Below are 24753 nucleotides of genomic sequence, written 5' to 3'. Positions count from 1 at the left end.
CTAGAACAGAGACACTTTAAATATTATCAGGAGGATTCAAAACTTTAGCGTCACCAACAAGTAGCAGGTTTATATTGTGATAAATAATCCGATCTTTCTTGTAGACCTGGATTAGATGAGCTGTACAGTGCACATCCTCAAAACTTTGGACAGTGAAGCAGATATTGATAACGTGCACAGTCGAATCACCTGAAGACTTTGTGCTTCTGTGACCAGCAGCTGCTAAAGGCCACATGATCCCAGCAGAGCGACTGTCCAGAGAGGAAGGGAGGCCTGACAACCAGAACAGCTGGACCAACGAAAAGCCCAACAGTCATGTAATGCCTATTGATCCTCCTGCTTCTCCACCTCCTCCTCCTCATCTGAGGCTCCCGGTCTTAAGTGAGAAGCGAGAAGGTTCACAGCGAGGCATCGTTGCCATAGAAACTCTGTTTGCATTTCCCAGTGAGCAATCCTGGGACCGCTGGCTTTCAGCTGGAATTCAGACATTTAATTTAACACACAGCGCTCTCTGAGAAAGCAATCGTCTACGTGGGGGCAATTTACCGAAAGACATTCTAGGTGCATTTCCGTTTAAGTGAAAAGGCAGACAAAGAGAACCTTGGCCTTGAGCTGGATGTGAGCTAACAGGCTGCATCATCTGCTGTGGGTTCCAATAACCTGACTGGTTCCCTGTGTTTTATTTGAGGTGATGAAAAAGGCTTTCATTGAAACGGGGAGGTTGAGCAAAATTGTGCCTGCCAATCAAAATTTGGAGTGTGGTTGGAGAGTGCTGCTCAGTGCTGCGTGCCCAGTCACAGGGCTGTATTCAGATCCGTCTTCAGTCCTCTCCCTCATACCAGACTGCTGCACCGAAACAAAGAGGCTTTTCACACTGACCTTGACACACGGCCACCCCCATCACCACAGGAACCAGCACAGAGGAATCCACCCCAGCTCTCTGATATCAATCTCTGTAACCTCGGCACACACTGATCCTTGGAAGGTTGGAAAATGCACATTATGATGGTGTTTTTATTCCAACCGAGAAATATGAAAAATAATAGTAATCCATTAGCACCACTGTGAGTATCATATCAGATCTGAAATGCTCCACAACTTTCAAAATGTAATATATAAAGTTATAGCTTTAATAAGTAACAGATCTATATGAAATAGTGATTACAACTACTGCTACTGGAACTAAGAAACAATTGTTATTATCAGTTCTTTTATTTTCTAATGTAACATATTGATTGATTAGTCACTAAGAGTCACAGGTCCTTTCACAGGTCTCCAGAGCTCAAGGTGAAATCTTCACATCTTGTTTTGTCTGACCAACAGTCCAAAACTCAAAAGTAATCAGATTACAATGATATAAAACATAAAAAAGCATCAAATCCTCACATTAGAAAGCAGTAGCAAATACATAATGTTGTTTTTTCAGCTAAAAAAAGGTGTAATGGATTAATCCATTTTCAAAATATTTTCTTATGAGCTTTCTGTTTGTCAACTAAGATTCAGCCGATCCTTTGAAGGACTAAAGTCAAAAATCCATTTACTCACTGAAGATTTCATCACTTGATCACACACACTGATTTCTGCATGTTAACACCACGGACACGAACACTGTTCAGTGGAATAAGCTTTTATTCTCAAGAGCAAAAAAAAAAACATTTAGCTTTTTTTTCTTTGTTCTCTTTTTTTTTTTTAACAATTGTGCAACCTGAAAAGCACATGAATGAATTCAGGCATTTAATTGTGGATCATTTTTTAAACAAAATAAAAATAAGAAGATTTCACTTTATACATTTCTGTCATAAGAAATAACTTCACAACTGTACATCAAGCTTTATACAAAGCACGCAGAGCTTCAAAATATACAAAGTTCATTCACATTTTATACACATAGAAACCAAATGGTGTCTGCTACATTTAAAACCTGGGAAGTTCCTTCGCCTGCTAAAGAAAAGGCAGTCCGAACACATTCCACGCTGCATCATGTTCTACAGTGAGAACATCGAGACTCCAACGCACATTCAGGAGCTCCATTTGTTTTCCCTCATGCAAGAACATTCTGGTATTCTCATCCTAAATTGTGTTTGTACCTGAAAGAAAATTCAAAATACACAAAATTTGGGGAATGTTCTCCAAAATCACTAATATGTTCCATTGAAGAACAGATCTGTTCATGTGAATGGTTATTGCATGAGGGCCATTGTCTCCAAAGAGTCACAAGACAGCAGGAGAGGAGAGTGGCGCTGCCACTGGGCCAGTCCGTCAGCCTCTTCTCTCCTCAGCACTAACACTTGGTTCAGCTCTCGTCACCACCCTGTGAAGACTTGTCATATTTCCAGGCGTGGGCAGAAAACCCAGTCAGTCAGTTTCCAGGTGACAGGGGTTGTTCCCCTGCTGCTGTGCCTCGTGATACAACCGCAGGAAGTCTTTGTAACGCGGGGCACAGCCCATCCAGGCCTCCCCAAACCTCACAGTCCCAGTGAAGAGGAAATCGCCCTCGCCAGACTTCACCCCGCAATGCAGGGGCATCTTGATGTGGCCGGTCCAGCTCCGCACCCTCACACCACCAGATACAAAGACCTGGGTCTTCTGTCTGTAGAGGCGACTGATCTCCACAGTGACAGAGGAGTGGTCCTCCTCTTGCTCCACCTTCTTAATGTTGCCCTGTGCCACTGGAAACATCACAACAAGAAGACATGGATTTAGATACAGGGAACACACTCCACAGACTGTTTTCATTGGACATTCACCAGCAGGAAGCCTATAATTCTTCAAAATAAGTGTTACTTACCAAAGTCATTGGTGCAAACTGCTAGAAGCATCTCAGCATCACTGCAGGGCTGACAGGGTGCTAAGAGGAAAGAAAAGAAAGTTTGGTTGAGAACTACAAACAAAAACAAGCGAAAACAACGATTTATTTGGGACTGTGGGACTGGCAGCATGATAAAAATGTTGTTGACGGGTCAACTTTATAGTTGGTCCAACCATATCAGAATATGTATTACACACACACAAGTTTTTACTTCTATCTTAGTGAGGTGAACCCCAACCATCCAAGCTCAATGCCTAACCCAAACCTAATTCTAAACCTAACCCTAAAACCAAGTCATAACTCTGAAACAGCCCTTTGAAAAAGCGAGGACAAAATGTAAAAATGTCCCCACTTTCCAAAAATGGTCCTCACAAAGGTATAAGAATAGGAACACACACAGGAAAGTCATACAATTTTCCGTCCCTGCAAATGATTACAGCTTTAGTATGTTTTGAACCAAACAGAGATGCTGGAGAAAAAAATGAAGTTAATCATTGCTCACAAAAAAAATGCTAAGGTGTGTATTTGCATCTTAGTGTGTGTGTGTGTGGGTGCGTTCATGTGCGTGTGTGTTTAATGCTTAGGGGTGCTGTTCCATGAGCTCCCCCACCACAACAGGAAACCCTTGACACCCCATGACAAACAAGGACCAGATGAAAAGGATAAGAAGAGCAGAGAGACAAGGCGCGGAGCTACATCTCTGACCTGAGCTCTGTTAGCGCTTTAGCAGACCTGCTGAGACCGAAACACTCGGCACAATCTTAACCACAACAAAAAGGAGAGTTTTTTAAATAGCCTGTAAAGAGGCAGATAAGAATAGATCCACAAAAAAAGACATTGCAATAACATTTTGCCTCGAGCAATAAAAAGACAAGCCCTGAGAGGGTATTGTCTCAAAACCAGAGGGCAAATAAGTGTGTAAAAAAAGTGAATTGTCAGAAATAGCCCTTTAAAAACCTGCTAGATTTCACCTTTGACTGGAGGCTATAAAGCAGCAACTCCACCACCAGTGTTTTATGGCAGGAGAAAGGGCCTTAAACAAGACCACTGAAGTCTATTAGTTGACTCAGGTGGTCCTGCGGCAATCTTCACCCCAACGCCTTCATTAGCCCCAGACCCGCTGTGGTTTTCCTTATAGCAGCCGAGTGGCACACAGGGGGCAGGTAGGGAGGGATGTCAAGTCAGCAGCAGTGGGCTGAGGGTGGGGCAGCGGAATAAGAGGAGAAACCACCCTAATTTACACATCTGGTCGTAAAGCTGAGCGTAAATATTAATCTAGTTCAGAAGCCGTGCCGTCAAGAGAAAGATATGTCGGCCGCTACTTTGAATTGAGTCTAAAAACACTAAAGAAGAAATGTGTGCCCTCTATCATCTTAAGGAGCTTATTTTTAGCTGGTTGGTCTGAAGTTGAGCATATAGGGTGAGGGGTGAGTATGTCTTAGTTCAGCTTGTGTAGCAACATGAGGCACTGCCGCACCACCAGAGAGATCAGAGGTCAATCAGCCACAAGCTCGGACAGCTTAAGAACAGCTGGAGAGCCGGGAGACTTCAGAGCGGCCGACCTCGCCCAGAGCCCGTAGCTGAGTGCAAAAGGCACTTAGAAGTGAGCCTGCACACTGCCACAGCATCGAACCGAGCAGCGAGCCGAGGCATAAAGCCAGGGGTGTTTTTTCTTTCATCCAACGCAGAGCCGAGCGGGGCTCACATGTCAGACATGAAACAGAACCGCAGGAATGGGTTGGGAGCCGAGTCAGCATCTCTCTCTCTGGCCCGTGCACATGCAGCGCCACTCTGATCCGAACCACTTCACAGTGAGCAGAGAGGGATGAGGGACGGGAGGAGTGGTAAAAGGAGGAGTGGAGGGGCACATGATGTCCCTGCGACATCTGGGGCCTGATGCATTCCACGGTAATGGAGCACAACTTGCTAATACCACTCGGCACAGACGAAAACCACTTCAAACAGCCCGGGGAAGAAAGGGGAAGATGTATGATGGGGGGGTGAGGAATGAAAAGAAAAATACTCGAATGATAAATAGACAAGAAAGAAATTAAGAGGTAGGAAATGGTGAGTGGGGGGAGGAAAGGGGGAGAATAATTTAAGTGGGCTAAAAGGGAGTGACATCGAGCAAAGAGGGAGCGGGGAGGGAGAAATGAGCCTGTTCTCCTAGAAGTTCCTCCCAACATCTGGTTGGAGAAACATTCCAGCATGATGGTGAGCAACTCAATCCCAGCACAGCGGGTCAGGGAGAAGACGAAGGGAGAGGAAAGATTGAAGAAACAGGAAAAAAAAGGAAGATGAGAAGAAGGAGCAATCAATCCACCAGTCCAGGCTTCACTTGACACGAGACCACTGTCTTTGTGAATCATCGCTGTGCCGTCTAAGACCATCAGGGCTGGAAACTGAGAACCTCCAACACTTTTATGGCTTTTCTTGCTTAGATGCTATCAGGGAATCAGAAAATGCCTCGGTACCAACTTTCGATACCTATTTAGTAAATGTCATGAACTTCAGTTAGCCAATAAGCATGCAGTGTGTGTGTGTGTGTGTGTGTGTGTGTGTGTGTGTGTTGTTGTTGTTGTTGCACTTTGAGAGACTCGACTCCAGTGTGCGTTGCATAATAGGTGTTAAAATGTCTCCAAAAGTGTTGCTCCATTTGAATTGTCGAGCTCAATGCCAATGGCGTTCGATAAAAAAGATGCAAATCGACACCAGATTATGCTACAGAGCAGAGCTGAGCACTAATGTGGCTGAAAACAACTTTGCACACCCTCCTCTGCATTTAACTCCTCTCTCTCTCCCTCTCTCTCTCTCCTTGTCTCTGCAGTTCCAGATAATGATGCAGGATGTCAATATAATATGTGAACCCGGAGAGCCGTAAAAACAGATGTGGGCCTGATACCGCTCATATTTTTGCTCTAGGTGGAAAAAACCACAGTGGCTTGCACAGTTGCACAGCTTGAAACTGTGCAGGTTTGGCAGGTACGCAGCGTGAAAATACATGGCTGTTTTTCAACGGAGGCCCTGTGTTTGGCTGCGCCCCTCTCCGCACAGGCCGTCCAAAGAAAATGACTACGGTTTAGAGCCATGTTGAGTTTGTCAAGTCAAGTGTGGACATTTTAATATTTGATCCTGAAGAATGAAAGCTTCAAGAAACCATAAAGGGCTTCAGACTTTGAAGTTTTGATACTCGCAGTGAAAGTTTGAGTTTGACAAGAAGTATATTTCACCCCAAAACCAAAATGTTCAGACGATTCTAGCAGAGAAATGGACGTTGGCTTGGGTGTTTTGGAATAAATGTTGACTTTCCTACTATTAGAGTCCAACTTAATAAACGTTTCCACCAGTAGATGGCTGCAGTTAGTGCACAGCACACACCACAGGGGACAATGGAACCCAGTTCTACAGGGAATCAATCTGCAGACCTTTATAATGGCTACTCAGATAAAGACATTTATTAACAGGCTCACCACTAATATCACAGAGTAGAAGTATTATTAAAAAAAAAAGATGTCTCACCACTAAGCGAATGTGCTTCTGCCCCCAGCCGGTCACTGACCAGCTCATACTGGAACGACGTGATCCGCCGGCTGATGTCCATGCGTGGGACGGCCTCGATAAAGAGCGCCCCCTCCTTGATGCTGAAGCAGTGCACCTTGCCCTGAGTCTGGTCCTGTTCTCGCAGCAGCAAGCGCAGCTTCCCGTTACGGTCCAAGTAGACGTTGGTGCCGCTGGACTCCGCGGAGGGTTTGATGCAGACGGAGAGGCGAGCGGCAGCGGGGGAGATCGTGTTGGGCCGGAGGTTCACGATGATGGCCCCCGTGGGGTAGAGCCACTCCAGAGAGCCTTGGGAGCAGCGTAGGTACACCTGCTCCACGTCCCTAGTGTGGCCTTCATGAGTCAAACCACTAGAGGACAAACAAGAAAGGAAAAGGCGTCAATCACCCTGAATATTTTTACAAGGAGGTTATGTTCTCACCCCTTTTTATTTGTTTTTCTGTTGCTTTGTGTTTTGTGTCAGCAAGATTACACAAAAATAACTTAACAGATTCCAATGAATGGATGGACCTTGGTGAAAAAAAAGCACATTTGGGGAAAGAACATGTTGAAGTGTGTGAAATTCAGTGCAGCTTGATTGAATTTAAAGGACTGTTGGGCCTTGGCTGACGACTGCGCTCTACTGTGGGCAATTCTAGTTTCTTTTAATACGACTTCAGGAGATTATTCAATTATCTAATAAAGATTTTCTGGTCATTTATAGGCTGTATTAACCAACCAAGGTGAAGACCCTCGAGCAACCTCTGAGGACCGTAGACCACATTCCTCCTAAAGCATTAATGACCGTCTGTGTGCAAGACTGGCTGCATGACCAGTCACGAGCCGGAGCAGCCAAAGTGACCCTCAGCTCCAACACACACTCCCCATGCCACATTGTTCCTCCCAGGGCTTTGGCAAAAAGCGCCGGTGCCTGGCAGGCTGCCTTTGGGAAGAGTTTGGAAGCAGAAACGAATGAATGGAGGGACACAGGGGCTTCTGGGCAGACAACAGCAGCAACAGTAGCTGGGCCTGCTGCATGCAAGTGCAAATGCAGGTCACGCACTGAACCTCCCCTCGCTTTCAAGCCACCAAAGAGACTGGGAGAGACTCGTCCGGGCAGCACTTCGGACTCTGGCGCCAGCGTGACCAAATGACTCCCTCCAGAACTTAATGCCTGGTCAGGATTTGAAAACTCCAGTCTGTCAGTCATTCTTTGGCAAAGCCAGAGGCAGGAAGCCATCAGCAGTCTACCAGCATGTGCATGCCAAGCCAGTGGTTTGACTCAGGGGGGAGAAACGCCCAGTTCCCTGAAAATGAGATGCTGAAATTCAAATTTGCCACAGATCTAAAGTAACCCACGGCACATGCTGAGCATATGCAGCCGAAGCCCCATAACCAGGCTCTGCTCCGCACGCCTTTAATTAAGTCCTTTCTAACTTCATCACTTCTGCATGCAATTAAAGAAGATTAGTCAAGAGGCTCACTAATGAACAACAGATCATTGGTTAGGAGCTCAAAGTGCTCTGCCCATCCTGACTGGAGGATGAAAAACAAAACCACAGCATTTGCAGAGCAGCCTCTCAAGAAAAAAGAAGATTTCAGCAGATGTTTGATGGGAGGTGAAACTTTCCAGTGGTTTTACAATCCGCTCAGAATATTACAGAGCTATACCTCGTCTGTAAATGGTATACAGTTTCAAATATTTCTGTGGGGCTTATTAAAACCCCTGAGAGAAAAACATGAACAAATGTAAAAAAAAAAAAAACATCAAAACATCTCGATGATGATCATAATAATCATTGGAAAGCTTAAATAAAATATTAAGTTTATTTCATGTTCATACCCCAAAGTGAAAATCATAGTCAGCAAAAAAGTATTGGAAAACACTTTATGAGTCATGCTTTACAATGATCAACTCTTTTTTTGTCAATTGTTCATTTGTAAATAAAGCAGGAGACTCGAAAGCTCACGTGGTTCTGTTTAACAACTGTACTTTTCTCTAAATCCATAAAGTTTATCAACTCAGGCCATATTTGTAGTTTCTGATTTCCTTCTGACTCCGCTGTGGAGTCTAGTTTTGATCTGAGTCACTTCAGGTCCCAGCAGCTTTTCATACCAACACTTTTAATCACACTGATTTCAGATCCATCAACCGATCACATCCAATCGATGAACACCTCACCTGCCCTTCCAGCTGCACTGGTCGCTGGAGTACTGGCACAAACACATCCGACAGAGGAGCAGGAGGAGAAGAGGCAGCGGGGAGGCCAGCATCGGGGCCGGGGTGAGCATGTTTGCGTCGCCGCTCACTTCGCCTCTTCTCCGGTGAAACTACGATAAAGTCCGCCGCCGTTGTTTCCGGCTACATGTCGTTTCCATGTGCCCCCGGTCCGCTCCGCGCCGTCTACCCGGAGTCCCCTCGTCTTATTCCCGGGAGGTTCGGATGAGTTGAGGCGCTTTGGACAAACTCGGTGGCGACGCACCTCGACACTGACAGCGATCTGTGAACGTGTGTGGAGGTTCGAGTCCGGGCAGTCGTGAATGAGTCACGACGTCACACCCCGTCCACTCTGCTGCGTTCAGGTGCTCAGCCCAGGCTCCGAATTCACGGCTTTGACTTGACGTAAGGGTTAAAATTGGGTAAAGTAATCTTGACCATGAGTAAGAAATGACTGGTTTCTTCATCCTTGCATTTCTTATTATTTGATTTGTCTGTTTATAACTTTCACTCTATAATAGTTTCGTATCTTATCTTGTTATTCACAGTTTTTCACTGTTTTTTTTTAAAAGAAAATTTGTGACAATTATTTTAACCAATGAGAAAAAAGAAAAAAAGTTGTTTTCGTATTTCTTATTATTCCAATTTTTAAATTCTCTATTTTACACCTTTAAATCTTTCTCCTCTTAATGCTTCATTTTTTATCTTGCTTTTTGTATTTTGTCACAGTTTATTTCTATAGATAATTGGGTACAATGCTTTTTAACCATTACCCCAGAGTAGTTCCATTCTAGATGAATATATGATAATAGAATATACTTATACTAACGTGCAATATTACCTGTTTTACATGTATAATATTATTGTTCAACATGTGCTATATGTGCAATGTTATATTTATTATTTCATATACAATATCACTTACATTATTATCTGATACAGTATATAAATAAGTGAAATATCACTACTTCACTTTTCATTGTAAAATATCATTTACATCATTCACATGTACAAATATATACATGAATATATGCAATATTACATTTATTATCTTAGTTTTTTAGTTTATTCTTTTATGTTTTTGTTACTTAGCTTACATGTATTGTTATATGCTCTGTTTTGGCATTGGTCCTCTCTTACTCCTCAGTAAACTTGATATTAAGATGTACTGTATCTTAATCATGTCCTTTTTTTAAATTGAAGCTACAGCTCAGTAGTTTGAATATCACAGAAACTTTCCACAATCCTCATTATTGTTTTTTTTAGACGTGTTGATATGAGTTGTCCAAGTTATCCAAAGTAAAGTGTCAAAGTTCTGACAGCACGTGAAGGCAGCATCAAAGTCAAGATTTTTGTGAACAACAGCAGCCTCACATTTTCTCCTTTGGGGAAATAAAACAAAACAGTTTCTTACCTAAACATATTGCTATGTGAAATGAATTAAAACATCATAATTATAACAACAACCCACCTGATATGAGATGAGTTAAACTGGCAGGAGCAGCCACCAGGATATTACATTTGAAGCCTAACTGTGATACAGGAACATAACATTGCTCAGTTTTACTTGCATTGTGCAATAGTCTGCAGCAGTTATGCAATGTGTTCAGATGTAGGAGCAGAGGACTTATGTTGTTGTTATTATCAGTAAATAATTAATGACCCAAATAAGCACAATGCATCTGTATAATTATCCAGTTATTTGCATAAACATCAGAGTCAACATGTTGTTCTGCTGTATCCTCACCTTTGAGCATGGCAGCTGTTATTTATGTTGATGTTAATACTTCGAGAGACAGAAGAACCAACTGATATTGAAAAACATGATTTTGTCCTCTGTTCCTGGCCCCACAATAATCTGCAAATATTGGCCACATCGATGAATAAATGAATCAAAGTATTCGTCGAGCAAACACAACTTCATATGTTATTTTATGTGCCCCAGAATTTCAACAATGTCAAAGTGGTTCATTTACAAGAGGAGTGGGAATTTGGAAAACCTCATCCCAGAAAACCAAACCATGTTTTCCACACAACTTTCAGGTCAAAGAGTCATTTCATTATATCCAATAAAAAAGTAGAATTATTATTGACTTTGATATCTTAGTTACTTTTACAGTTGATCTACAACTATATGACACAAGTTCCAACCAAAGTTTGAAGACAATCTCGAGCCTCAGTTTTTCACGTAGCGTGGTTTCAGATTGCAAAAATGAGCTGCAGGGTCTTGTAGGAGGTGGGGGTCCGTTAGAACTGAGTGCATCAGTAAACATAAACTACTCATCACTCAAGTGCGTTTTCTTTTAAAACAAGATGTTTTGAATGTGGATGGTGTTTTGCATGCTAAAGAAACCTGTCTGACGAGGGAAACCAGAGCAGCTTCTAACTGCTACTTTTCCTCTCTTGTTTCTCTGGACATGGAATTGGTCGAGGATAGTTGGTGATCGACGTGTCTGGATTAACAACCTGACATGCAGGGTACGTGTCCTGGCTTCGGCTGCATGCCACCACTGGAGAGCTTTGGATTTATGTGCAGAAAGATTTTGAGTTTTTGAAAAAAAGAAAAAAAAAGCACATACTATTTTCCAGATTTTCTACATTGTGCAATGTTTTTATGGTTGCTTGCGTAATCTGGATTAGAAAGCTGGCTGTTGAGTGGGTGCTCTGGTTTCTGTGTAGTCCTTCCCGTAATGCAGGCAGTCTGGGAGTTGTACTTTGTAATGAGGCAACAGAACCACAAGGCCTGTTGGGACATGATGTATGAGGAACAATCACTATTACACCTGCTCTGCTACACGAAAGCTACACCTGTATGAGTTTCCTAATAATGTCTGTGAACCACACCCTTTGCTGTGTTTTAAGACTGAAGGTGACTCCGCTCGTGCCATACATCAAAGTGCGTTTACAGCTCCTGGTTGTACTACTGTTTATATAAAAACAAGTTGTCACAATACTTAAAGATTGTTCAAGTTGCCTCAAGGGATGTCAGAGTTGGTTGCAGCTGAATATAACAAATGAAAATGAAAAGATTTGGACAAGTAGGGAGATGTGTTAATTAAAAGTCAGAACTCTCTGTTCCTGCAGTTTTATGGCAGTGCAGTAAATTAGTAGAAGTATTTGAAGAAGTAGTGTACAGTGTATTACTTACTGAAAATGTTCACAGGTCAACGGTATTGCTATCAAGAACTCTTTCACTCCTGAGCATTTAGAGTAGTATTTCTATATGTGAATAGATTATGTGACACGAAGTATATTTGAGTCTTCAGTATATATAGTGGCTTTTTGAAGTACTTAATGTCAGTGACTTAACAGCAGACTCAAAACTAGAGCACAAACCACCAGTTCATCAAATGTAAAATCAATCATTTAAGTCAGTTGTTATGTATAATTTGCAGGTTTCACCTTAACAACTGTTTTGGGGGTTTTGCACCATTGTTCAAACAAAACAAGCAATTTGAAAAACATAGACTTTATCAATGGTGACTACACTTCTGTATACTGTACTATAATTTACTATACTATATTGTACTATACCATATCAAGATATGGTATGCTATAATTTACCAAACTATACTTTACTAAACTATACTATACTTTATGATACCATGCTGGTAGTGAACATACAATATTGTACTCAACAGATTAATCTAGCATGCTTTGCTCCTCAGGACCCGGTGAGAATATATTACAACTACAAAGTCTCCGCCGCTCTTAAAGAAGAGTGCAGTTGCCCTCATCTTGTTATTCCAGTTGCTTGATCACTTGCTACCAGGGTTTGTTATTTTCTCTCTCATTGCAGCTGAAAGGAAGCAAATTTAGCTCTCACTCTCCACCTGTCAGAGGTTTCACTGCTGGTGGGAGCGGAGCGTGGGGCTCAAGGAGAGAGAAAAGAAATTGCTGACAGACAGCAGGAGACTAAAAAACAGACAGTTAATCATATGGTGCATTCCTGTTGTTGGTTTTAGATTGAAACTTGGCAGAGGTGCCCTGACATTCAACAGTGAAGCAGTAAGAGCAAGTTTAAATATGAGGATTAGGTGCGCTGGGTAAATAAGTGTTATGTAGCCTGGGATAGTGAGGTAGGATAAAAGTGCAGTTTATGGAGTCAGGGAGGTTGAAGAAGTTTGGGGGAAGGGTTGGATTGTTGTTTTTTGTCTGGCCTGTTGTCCCAAACTCTCATTTTTATGCCTGGAGTTAGCCTCCAGGTGAAAAAGCAGCCATAAACTCAATTGGGCTCCTGTCAGGATGTGATTTTAACTGTTGTTTGTCCTCACAGTCTTAAACTCTTGCTTTGTCCTTATTTGTTTCACTGTGGTAAAACAAGAAACCAGGCTCATCTACGATTTAACAAGAGAGCTGTGTTTTGAAGAATCGCAGACTGTGAACAAACCTATTGTTCACCATGATGGCATTTTCTGCTCTGGGTTTAAAAGTACAGTTTATTGATCTATTTGGCCAAGATCTTCCGTGCTGGTGAATGAAAACCCGTCTGGAGTTAATTTTCAACAACCTTCCCCTCAACGTTAAACTCTGTTGCTCTGAGAACCAGTTTGATGAATGCCTTAACTGTTGCTTCTTTTCAGAGCCAGTCTCGACCTGTTTCGCTTAGCGAGCTATCTTTCCAGATAAACTGTAAACTGCAGTCACACACGCATGTCCGATATCTCATGGAATGCGTAAGCAGATTGTTAGGTGCTGATACCATCGAGAGGCCGTCCGCCTGTCATCATCCCTCTTTGGCTCCGCTCCAGACCATCAGAAATGCTGCTGAGCTCAAACCTGCGTCCACATTCCTCACAGTAAACAAGAACCCTGTCATTTTCAAGTGCCAGCCATATCAGAAGACGGACATGGCGCTTGTATCTCCGCCAACACCTCACACAAATCTGACAGTCTTACTCTCTTGCTCAAACAACACGGTAATGGACATAGTGTACATTCCAGCCCGTGTCTCAATCATCAGCCCTGGTCAGTGGTTGTTTTGCTGCGAGTAAAGTCCATACATCCAATGTCTGTACAAATATGTGGGAAGAAAGTGACATATTTGAAGTATGCAGCAACTGGTGCATCTCACTCAGAATTCCCAGAAGTTTTCGCAAGCCACGAAGACAAAGCTTGGCTTTTGTTTTAGCCCCAATGGTGATGTATGTAGCCTATGTGTTTGTAACTGTGGGAGAGAGGAAAACACACAAGGAGTGGAGAAAACTAGAAAATGTCATGGTTGGCCCCTTCGCAGTGCTAGGGGTGGAAGAGGAGATTAGATGTTGGCAAGGCCTCAACCCAGCGACATGCTCAAGTCCATGCTGAATTAGCCCTTGATGCCTTCAAGCTGTTCTCAACACGGCGCTATCAGCTCCTTCATATCCCTCTCTCAGCAGCTCACAGAAACCTGAACTGCAGCACTGAGGGGCTCATAAGAAAAATGTGGGTCGGAGCTCATTCTGACAGGGCGCTCGCTCTGGCAGGTGGACATCTCTTATGAAAGCAGCACAATAAAAAAGTGAACTCAACGCTGCTCTGCCTTCAAATTTCACAGAGATCAGATATGGATTAGGTCCGCAGATCCAAGTGGTTCTGAAGCTGAGGATTAGCCCATGTGTGACCTAGCATAACTGAGCGAGGGCAGAGGGAAGGCAGGGACCGGTATTCAAGGTAAAGTCTGACTCCCTGAGGAAAAGCAGTTCTGTGCGCTTGAAGCAGCCTTTCTCAGGGACGACTTCCGCTCTCCAGATTAGCTCCAGTGATCTGATTCTCATGGCTTCCTCTGGCTCCGCGTCCCTTCGTCTTCTTCATGGCCCTGTGACACGAGGGTTTCCTTGAAGGGGACACTCATTCTTCAGCTCACCCGATCGGTCCAGGATGCGGTGCACAAAAAGCCTCATCCATTAGGCGCGCTGATACTGGGTGACAGCCATGATAGATTCACTGAGACTGTAGGGGGAGGGAGAGAAGAAGCAGGAGCCCACTCCTTTGTCAATTCCAAAGTTCTCTGATTCGAACGGGGAGATCAGCTCCTTCTATTCACCCCCAGACTCTGGCAGCGTTCCTGTGCATAAATGTGCCTCAAACTATGCTGAACATCACAAGGGAACATTTAAACATTTAACAATCCAAATAATATTGATCTCATAAAGGCGGTGCCGGGCTCTGTATTGTTTGTTTCAAAAAGTTGAGGTTGGAGTTTCCTGGAAAAAAAATTGAACAGATTTTTATTCTCAGTATTTGTCATCTGTGTTCAATCACAGATGCAGTGATCTGTATCTTCTTTATCTCTGATCTTCGTTTTCCCAGTGTAGTTTTGACCACTGAAAAGTGAACTCTCACCTATACTCATGTAAGATCTGGTTTTTATTTTGATCTAAAGAAAGACAGAGCCTCAGAGGTGGACACTAAACACATTTACTCAAGTTATCTCTTTTGAATTTGTACATGTGTTTATATAAAAAGTTGAAAAGAGTTGAAATCAATTAGAATGAAGTAGTTAAATTCAGCTCCAACTTTGCATTAATATTGAAATTGTGCTTTGATATTAATGCTTAACCCAAAATGTTATTACCACACCCTGGGGTCACTCTTTATAATAAGACATATACTTTTGTTTTAAGTAAATTTAAAGTGCTGTACTTGACAATCTTAACTCAAGTATTTTGAGACTTTTCAGAGAGTCACATTGTAGATTCATATTTCTGTTTCTATAGAAGTCAACTGTATTTTCAAGAATAATGTCACATTTCCTTTGATTATCTCTTTGTACTTGTACATTTGTTTAAACAAGTTGAATGAATATTCTGCTTGTCATTTACTTTAATAAAAAAGAGCTTTATATGTTATAAAACATAGTAGAAGTTAGACTACTAGTTAAACTCAGCTCCACCTTGAATTAGTAATTAAAATGATGCTTTGATATTAATGCTGAACCCAAAATGTTATTTACACACCCTGAGGTACTGAGGAACATTTCTTTCATTAAGGATCTGAACCTCTCTTGCAGCTACAGCACAGCTGACACAGCCAGCCAACAGGCCGAGCTCTCTCAGTATGATTCACATTAACAAGCACATGTGTTTACACAAGGAGAGAAAATGAGAAAAGGAAATGCAGGAGAGGAGAACAGTCGGCCTATTGTATCCAACCTCATGCAAAGTTTTTGTATCAGCACATGGTTCGCCTGAAGAAACAACCAATAAACTGTTTAGAACCAACAATCAGTCAAATCTCAGTATGAACCAAGGACCGTGGCTCTTTATAGAAATTCTGACCCAGTGGCCTGGTTCATGGAACATTCATACAGAGAAGCCTTTATAAAGATCCTCTGGCACCCCTCTCAATGGATCTCATTCTGCACCCGTAACGAGAGCTGGACTTCGGAAAACCCAGAGTTCCGACGCTGGTGCGGTCCGAGCTGAAGGTGACACTCGCCTCATCTGCAGCTTCACAAGCTGGTGACAGCTGTAGCCGCAGGTGACAGGAGGTGACAGGAAGTGACAGATTCGTGGGAAAATAAGGAGGGGGCAGGAAAAACATATAAGGTTAGTGAAGAAGTAAAAGAGGTCACAAAGACTCACCCCTGAGGTTTTCAGACTCTGATTGATATATATATATATATATATATATATATATATACAACTATAAGTTGTATATATATATAATAGATTTATTTTTAGGTACTTTTCCCTTTTACTCCAACGAACACCATCAATACTGAGCCATTATGATAAAGCAGACTGTGTTGCATTAGGAAGACGGCTATGCTCAACAAGTACCATTACTTTTAATACTGTATGTGTATTTTAAATCAAGTACTTGTCAGTGTGGTACCTTTACGTTCACCTGAAAAAGGTTTAAAAGCTGTTTCCTGCCCCAGTTGTGGTGCCTCTTATCATGTAGAACCATCGTGGTTTATTGAGCTTGATGCTGCTCAACCGGACCAAATCTGGAACATTTCAAACTTGTAGTATTTATATCAATCATATCTAATTTTTCTGTTTCGAAATGTGATATCATCCTCTAGATAAGACTTGTTTATGTATTTCATGGTTTGTAATTTACTTTATCTCGTATCCTGAGTTCTTCCTGCTGCCATAGACTCGTATGTAAGGAAGCTTTGCGACCTACAAACGATCATTCGTCACTTCGGAGGTCAACTGAATTTGGTTTCAACGCCTTGTTTGATTAGAACTTCCTGAATTGGGAGGCAGATGTGTCATCACTACCGCAACACAACTAGAAAACTGACACTTGCAGGAGTGTTTTAAAGGAAATACCACAAACTAAAATAAACAGAGTGGAAAGTTAACATTTGTTCACACTGACTTGTTCATTTTTCTTTTTTTTTGAGACTTAACTCCAACTTGTGCAGCGAGCATGTTCATTTTGATGGAATGACTAAATTTCACCATCATGTTTTTCCTTGGTGTTCACCTTTAATATGAAGAGCATGGCAGAAAGATAAAAAAAGAGTATAGAACTCAGTAATCCTCATCTGCTCAGTGATTGCTATATACTCCAATCTGTTTTGTGTTGAGGTCTTATGTGTGAAAAACAATGCAGGCATGCCAAGACGTGAAGAATGGCATTTATAAAGGGCACAGAACATCGCAAAAATAACCTGTTTGGTGTCTGAGCCTGAGGTCATGTCAGACAGCCTGAAGAGCCATTTTAAGTGGAGCAGGTAGAGCTCTCATGGAGATGGCTTCCCAGTGGATTACTAATTAATCGCCACTATGCAGACACCTATTGAGCAAAGGCTTAAAATGATCCTCTGGAGGAATAAGGGTTGATAGATTCATACTGGATAGAATCACCTGCCAAGGTACCAGCATTAATACACTCACCCTGAATTAGGCTGAGACTATGCTGAAAGGCCACGTCCACAGAGATTATTTGAGGGTTTAAGCAGGTGCCGCTGGATGCAGGGAACGTCTCAGTATTTCATTTTCTGGATGGAGTTGAAAGCGGCTGATGTGCTGACTGAGTGGAACATGGAAGCCATCGCTGCTAGATCAGCTGCACGATCAGCTGAGGGATCATGGGAGCTGAGCACGGAGGCAGTGCTCTGTGATCTCATTACTGTGCTTTGTGTTAGTCGGCACTCAACCCCGGGTCTTTGCCCGCCTCAGCTTAGCCCAGCTAAGGAGCTCAGTGTCTGCCACACACAAACAAACGTCTTTACCGCCAATCAGCAATTTGTCTGGCTGGTTTGTTTGTATGACACACACTCACGCTACATGTGAACGCACGTCTTGAGCACTGATCCTGCACCCCTCCCATAGTCTCAAGGCAGGCACGCTCCACACACACTCGCAGGGTCATGTGCCTCCAGTGTGTAGACACGCTTCAGCAGGTTAAATGTCACGTGGAGTCGCATGAGGAAGCATATCTGATATGCTCAGAGCGGAGGACAGGGGGTCATACATTAGCTAGAACAAACCAGCGATAGAGGTTGGACGAATGGTAAAATATTCTCATGTCAGATAAAACCAGCTGCCTACAATTGATTAAATGTGTAATTGTATATGAAGTAACAACATATAGAGAATACCCACACTATTAGAGGACACACATATTCTGCTGCACTGTCCCTGTGCTGAATGTGCCCTTATGTAAAGTAGATCATGTTGTTGTGCTCACAGACACCTGTTGAAACACAGGAGACTCTGTCATGATGAGACATGCGTCGATGCAGGTGAATCAAAACCGTCTGAAAGAGCAGCAGCAGGTGACGCAGCCACAAGCCTGAACAGACACATGCACAAACACAGAGTTCAGCCTACGTCTCATGTGTCATTGTTTTAGTTTCTTCCTTGTAAAGGACTTTGTAACATTGTTAAGAAATGTGCTGTATAAAGACAGATACACTAGATGAAACTAGAGTAGCATTCAGAGGGCGCATACCTCAGCCAAGGCCAAACAGTGCCTTTGTGAAACCACATTTAAATTCACTGGTTCTGGATTTTTTGTTGAATCTGTACCAAAATTGCACACAGTCATAAATATCAGTCCCCTAAGCACGCCCGCTTTTTAAAATCAAGATCCACGAATAACAAATAATAAGAAAGTGGAAAATCTGGACCAATTCAAACATCAACAATCAAAATTAAATGAGTTGATCCCTGACCAATACCGCAGCCGTCTACCAAGTTTTGTCAAAATCTGTCTGGTGGTTTTTGTGTAATCCTGCTTTAGTTGAAAGTAAAAATACAAATTGTGAAACACACACATTTAATGTCCTGATACAATATAAATCCTTTATTTACATTTAAAAATGGTGCTGCATGTGCGCCTGATACTAAAACTGGTTGTCTAAAGTGACAAGACCGACAATACTCGTAGCAAGATTGAACGTGCCTTCACATGTGTCTGACAAAAGCAGCAGCTTTGAGCCACAGCCACTTCAACCAGAGGATCAGAATCCCAGGATATGTCTGCTAACAAAGCCGACGATTCAGCGGTCGAGTTCGCTCTGCACCTCAACTCTGTCCTGCTCTCTCCTCGCCAAGCCTCAGATCCACCAGCAGCCAGTGGAATCAATGGTCCCATTGTACGTGCTGAGGTAACACCATAATTGTTACAATCTTCCCGTTCAGGTGGAAAAAAAACCACCCACTTCTGACTCGCAGTGACATTTTTAGAGGTTTGTGGCTTTCAGTGATGTTGCATTAATCAGATATAATGGGGCAGAGCGTGGGCGGCTCGTGCACCTGAGGCTGCGGCTGGAGGCCCGCGCCTGTGTGTGTTTTCAGGATAAGTCAAGGTCCGGGTCGCAAGCTGCGTAGGGCCGGAGTGGCAGATTTAATAACATGCTGATATTTCCAAGAGGTAGATCAGTGATCTGTGCTGAAAGAAGAGTCTGCTGGAAAAGTTTAAGAATTCCTTGCTGCTGATCAGAAACCCTGAACGAGAGAAATCTTTTTTCCACTTGGAGGATTAACGTGCTGAAAACAGTAGCACGGAGAACAGTGCGTCTATTTTCTCTAAGATTTGGTTTTCTTCTCCTTGTTTTTTTATTTCTTTCTTTTCCACAACCATCTCTTATCATAGGGCTTTGAATTTAATGATAGGTACGTCAGCCTACTTGTTCTCCCCACGCGCCGGACACAGCCCGAGGAGATAAATCACAACTATGGGCCTGTGGCTGGGAGGGGCCAAAGGAGAGGGAGCAGTATGGAGGCCTGGGTGGTTCCAGCTGGTCAGCTTCCAACTCTTAGTTGAGTCTGATGCAGGCCTGTGAGGAGCTTCCCTGCCTTTCATCCGTTTAGGAAACATCTGGAATCATCTGCCGGTTGAATGAAAGTGTGCACGCGTGTGTCTGTGTGTCCTCCAGGAGGTTTGCCAGGAATGTTATCATTGTGTTAAGATTAACCTTGCCGTCCAAAAAATAAATTAAGGAAACTCGCTGGTGAGTTGCCAGTAGATGTCTGTGTTTTGACATCATCTCCACGCAGCGAACAAATTCCTGCTGAGTATCAACAAGTCTCCTGCTCATATTCATGGAAGGGCTGTGTCACATCCAACTGCACAGAGAGGAAAACACATTGTATTTGTCAGAGAATACGCGCTTTATATGCAGTCATCCCATTTTCTACAGCTTTTCACTCGGGTTGCATGTGCAAACTGTTGCCATTCAGTGGATAGTGTATCCACGAGAGCAGGTGAGCAGACAAAGCCTGTGGTTGCACGGCATGCTGAGACGTCGGGCCTGGTCGTGTTGACAGAGGCACAGACAGAGGCAGGGTCAAGAGTCACACCTGTCCATAAAACACCCCTTTTCCTGCGCACGAGGTGTCGTCACCTCAAACCCTAAACACACACACACACTCAGAGCAGTCCCCCCCCCCCCCCCCCCCATCTGAGTGACAATGCAGTCTGCACACAAAAATATCAGATCCTCCTCATCTCCAGACTGTGGTAACTTGAAAAATAAAAAAAACGAGCTGTGTAAACAAACCTCATACCTCAATTTGGCAACATGCAGAAAAAACAAGGGAAATGATTCTGTTTTGAGCTTTCATGAGATTTTAAAGCAACAAGTATTTGAGTGGCAACACAAAAATCTCCATGTGTTTTTCCGACAAGCGCAATGATGAAAAACATGACTGCAAGAGCAGACACAACAAGTTCTCCGAGGCTACCAAAAGGGAAGAGTGTACGTGACACCTCCAATGTAAAAGCATCTCATTTTAAGCAACAATTGATTCGCCCAGATTTTCATTAATATCATGCAAATGCCTTTTCCTCTTTCTCCTCCTGTTTTTCATGAGCACAGTGTGTAAATATGCTAAAAGATAAGAGACGGTCAGACATCAGTCTAAATGTTTTCACAGCTGAGTTTTAGCCGTGCCATGTTATTAGTTGCGGACTAGGTGTGTGGGGAAGAGCGCTGCTGTGTTTGGACCGGGGAGAGGATGTTCAGGTCTGGCTGAGATGACACCGGGGGATGTGATTTTTGGGAGTATTGGGGAGGATGTTTTGCCTCCTGTGTGGTGACTCCTGACCCCCACCATCCTCCCCCCAACCTGCCTGACCTGTGTCCTATTGTAGCTCTTATCAAATAGCCTCGATGTTGAACATACACATTCAGCGCACTGGCCTGAGCAGGAGATAACGCTGGCTCCGTCTCACACAGCAGAGCAGCCCCAATCTGTTCTCATTATTGTTTTCTGAGCTGATGTACAGTATCTGTTCCATCAGTCTATATGTAGACAGCTTCCCCTGCCTCAACGTCGTCCTGCTCCACTTCCCATCATTCCCTTCTCCCTCCAAATCATCACATGTGGGTCTTGCCGCTCCCTCGTCCTGTATTCTGATGGTCAGAGCTGCGTGACTCCCTCGCCTGCTAAGACAACACGGTGTCGTCCTGAGGGTGCACCGTGGCCCCTGCGGATCACACTCTGCTGAGTTGCGCCCGTACCGCTTCTCATCTTCGCTAACAGACACTGACATGGCCCTTTGAAGTCATGAGGAGCAGCGTGGACCTGGGACAGGCCCAACAATAGCAATCTGATCCTCGGCTGATGTGTCCAAGCATGCCTGCGGCCCCCCGACAATGGACTGGGACAGCGGGGGCCCCTCTTGTAACTTCTGTGTGTACCTAAGAAAGGACCTGCATGTTGTCCACGGGAAAGTGGACATGTGAAAGACTGGACGAGAGAAAATGCTTTGTTGATGTTTTTTTCCAAATATCCAATAACCTGAGGTTCAGCTCATCTCCAGATAAGAAAGAAAATACTTCTAGAACATAGCACACTGTGGGGAGCGTGTGGACCTGTTTACCACAAAAATGGTCCAACTACAGACCTGCTAGTGTGTGTTTTAGTGTGTGTGTGTGTGTGTGTGTGTGTGTGTGTGTGTGTGTGTGTGTGTGTGTGTGTGTGTGTCAGAGAGCTCTGCTTCCACTCACCTGTTGATTCTGTATCACTACCACAATGCAACGGTTGGACAACTCGTGCTGATTGGAGCCGTTCCAGCTGGAAGCTGTCCTGGCTTAAACCAAGATTTAATTTGAAGATGAAAATAGACTCAATTAACAACCAATGATGGTTTTAGTGTGCACAGTCCAGTGTTTCTGCCAAATAAATCAATATATCAGATTTGTTTAGATTTGTACTTTTTGATAAAGATTATAGTCAAGTGTTTCTCTCTCCCCTCTTTTCCTTTCACAGGTATTTCTACCTCCAGAGCAAAAGAGTCTGGACCTGATTTTGGAAGCCCTGATTTCTGTGTTTCATTTTCATGGATTATTTCTTATTTATTGATCCAAGACTTGATTTATCACAATTTTTCTCTCTTGTTTTTGACGACAGTGTGTTTTTGTTTTGCAAAGTAATGTATAAAAACCACCACTGTGTCCCACATTTGACCTGTATCCCCAAAAACATTAAATATGCAAAGCTCCCCCCAGTCTGTATTTGCATACAGAGAAGGCGGAGCTTTGTGTCTCAAGCCAAACATAATGTTTATCATCTTGACATCCAGCCTGTGTTGGATGTGATATGTTAGAATGGCTCAGACTCTGGTGGACGTGTCGTGCCAGACTCAAGGTCTGTGTGTAAATCACTTCTCAGTCTGAATGAGTAAAGCCTGCAGGAAAACCAGGTCCTGTGTGTGTGTCTGGGACCATTTGTGTAGAAGGGCATAGAAAACCACATCCATCCACCAAGTAGCAAGACAGACACTGGCTGCTGATCTGACCTTTAAAGCCTTTAGTTCAACTTATTCACAGAGTTTATCACAAGGGGCAGAATAATAAAAGTTTAATATTTCAACAAAATTCACTGGAAAGAGAGTGGGGGAGGGAACATGTGTTGTGATGAAAGAAAGAAAGAACGATAGAAAGAAAGAAAGACAGAAGCAAATACATTTTTGCCCATGAATATAAATCAGTCCTGAAGGATTCACAGTCTCACTCTACAATCTGTCATTATGCAATTACCACCATTCTTCACATGAGTGACACTTTCGTCATCATCTCAAACATATAATTTATAGATAATCTATTTACATTCCCATCACATAAAGTAAAGTAATGATAGCTGATTGGCAGCTTTAAAAGACTCACCATGAATTACACCTCAGGATATGAAGCACAAACCTGTTTTCTTAATCTTGGCCTCAAATGTGCCGTTGACGCTGCCAAAACACCATAAAAGTATCAATGGCGTCGATTACAAAACCTGCACAGAGCTCGATTGCACATGCTCGTCTCCCGGTGTGCTTCGACATCACTCAACACGTTGACAGGAAGGGTAATTTTCTTTAACACCTGCGCAAAACACTTCCTTGTTTGTCTTCGAAGTTTACACCAATACGAGCGTGGAAATCATACACCGCTGCCAAAACAGAGCCCAGGCATGACCTCAGCGCGGAGCAACGCAGCGCGCCCCGTCCTTTACATCTGGTTCACTTTAGCTTCAGCATCAACAAGTGCTTCCACTTTCACAGTGTTGCTGCTGCTGCTGCTGCTGCTGTTGCTGCTGCTTCTTGTTTTTTTTCTTTCTCCTACACACAAACACGTAGAGCGCATATGAATCATGCAGGATCACAGCCCCGCACATCCCTCTGAAAGCACAGCACCCAATGTATATTTCATGAGGCATTTAGACGCTGTATCGTTCTCTCGGCTGTTTTGTTTAGGAGACAGACCTGAACAATAGATTCATGGCATAGTGCTGGAGGATTAGTATGCCTGGAGTCCACATGGAGCCCACAATCACCCTTTATTCACTGGAGGGCACCGTTCATTATTCCATAAAGTGATTTGCTGTGGAGGAATTCATGTTAATCATCCTCAAGAATTTCTTAACATAAAGGGTGACTCATGTTTTGGATGCGAGCGGACTGGAAGAAGTGGGTGTAGAGTTTCTGGAAGATGCTGTAGTGAGATAAAACCTTTTTATTTTGTATAAATGCTGGCGTACTATAAGGTGGGAAAAAAACAAGCTTCTGCCAGAGGCCATGATGTGTTGGAACATCAAGAACAGGTCTGGAACTCACTCTGCGATGTGTATGTCCAACAGAGGAGAAGACATCCACCTAAACTGTAACCCCATCTATAAACCTGCTTCTATACCACGGTCTGCGTGCCCTGAACAACGCTCTCTTTGTTCCCAGTGTGAAGAGTGGAGAACGAAGGAGAGCGCGCTGCAAATCATCTGAAACAGACAGGGGTCACAGGTTTTTGGTTTTACTTTATAACAGCTAAGCTCATCAAATATCCACCCCATGATGTCTTCTGCTGCTTTCTGCTGAGCTGAGCGTAGGTAGTAGTGCTCACTCCTGTGACACGTCAAAGATATTTCAAAGCATATTGCTCAGATTTAAGATTCTCTTCATTGGCTTCCATGTATATTTTGGAATGGATTTTCATCAAAGATCCCTACTCGCCTTTCCTGTCAGGGCTCCCACTCTTTGGGACAACCTCCCTGGGGATATGCATCTGAAAGGATCCTTGTTCTCTTTTAAATCTCTATTACAGACTAATTTTTATAAAATGTGCTTTCTCCTAATTCTGATCTTACTGTGAAAATAGTTTTTAAATTGCTTTTTGTTTGCTTTTTAACTGTGTCCTATTGTTTGCCATTCTTAACCAGCAAATCACATTGCTTTATAAATAGGTGCTGTATAAATAAAGTTTATTATTAGTAGAATTTGGCCACACAAAGTAGATCTCTGTGGAGAATCTACAGCAGAC

At 43.1% G+C, this 24753-nt stretch overlaps 1 protein-coding gene across 1 annotated transcript; it reads right to left on the bottom strand.

Annotated features, from left to right (window-relative positions):
* Positions 1–1611: 1611 nt before the first annotated feature.
* metrnla (meteorin like, glial cell differentiation regulator a) lies at positions 1612–8899 on the bottom strand. The gene is made up of 4 exons (XM_020107081.2): positions 8529–8899; positions 6329–6717; positions 2789–2848; positions 1612–2669 (listed from the first exon to the last, which is right to left on the bottom strand). The coding sequence occupies exons 1-4, from the start codon at positions 8636–8638 to the stop codon at positions 2356–2358; spliced, it is 873 nt and encodes a 290-aa protein (XP_019962640.1). The 5' UTR covers positions 8639–8899; the 3' UTR covers positions 1612–2355.
* Between the last annotated feature and the right edge of the window lie 15854 nt (positions 8900–24753).

This window comes from Paralichthys olivaceus, chromosome 5 (genome assembly GCF_024713975.1).
Source record: "Paralichthys olivaceus isolate ysfri-2021 chromosome 5, ASM2471397v2, whole genome shotgun sequence".
In the NCBI taxonomy this organism is placed as follows: Eukaryota; Metazoa; Chordata; class Actinopteri; order Pleuronectiformes; family Paralichthyidae; genus Paralichthys; species Paralichthys olivaceus.
This window is presented reverse-complemented; position numbering and strand designations above follow the sequence as displayed.

What these genes read in the sequence shown, in the direction of transcription:
- metrnla (XM_020107081.2), bottom strand. Translation starts at nt 8,638, where the DNA reads ATGCTCACCCCGGCCCCGATGCTGGCCTCCCCGCTGCCTCTTCTCCTC. An exon ending in CAGTGCAGCTGGAAGGGCAG is followed by an intron (nt 6,718 to 8,528) that starts GTGAGGTGTTCA and finishes TTTGTCCTCTAG; the next exon opens with TGGTTTGACTCATGAAGGCC. An exon ending in AGAAGCACATTCGCTTAGTG is followed by an intron (nt 2,849 to 6,328) that starts GTGAGACATCTT and finishes CTTTCCTCTTAG; the next exon opens with CACCCTGTCAGCCCTGCAGT.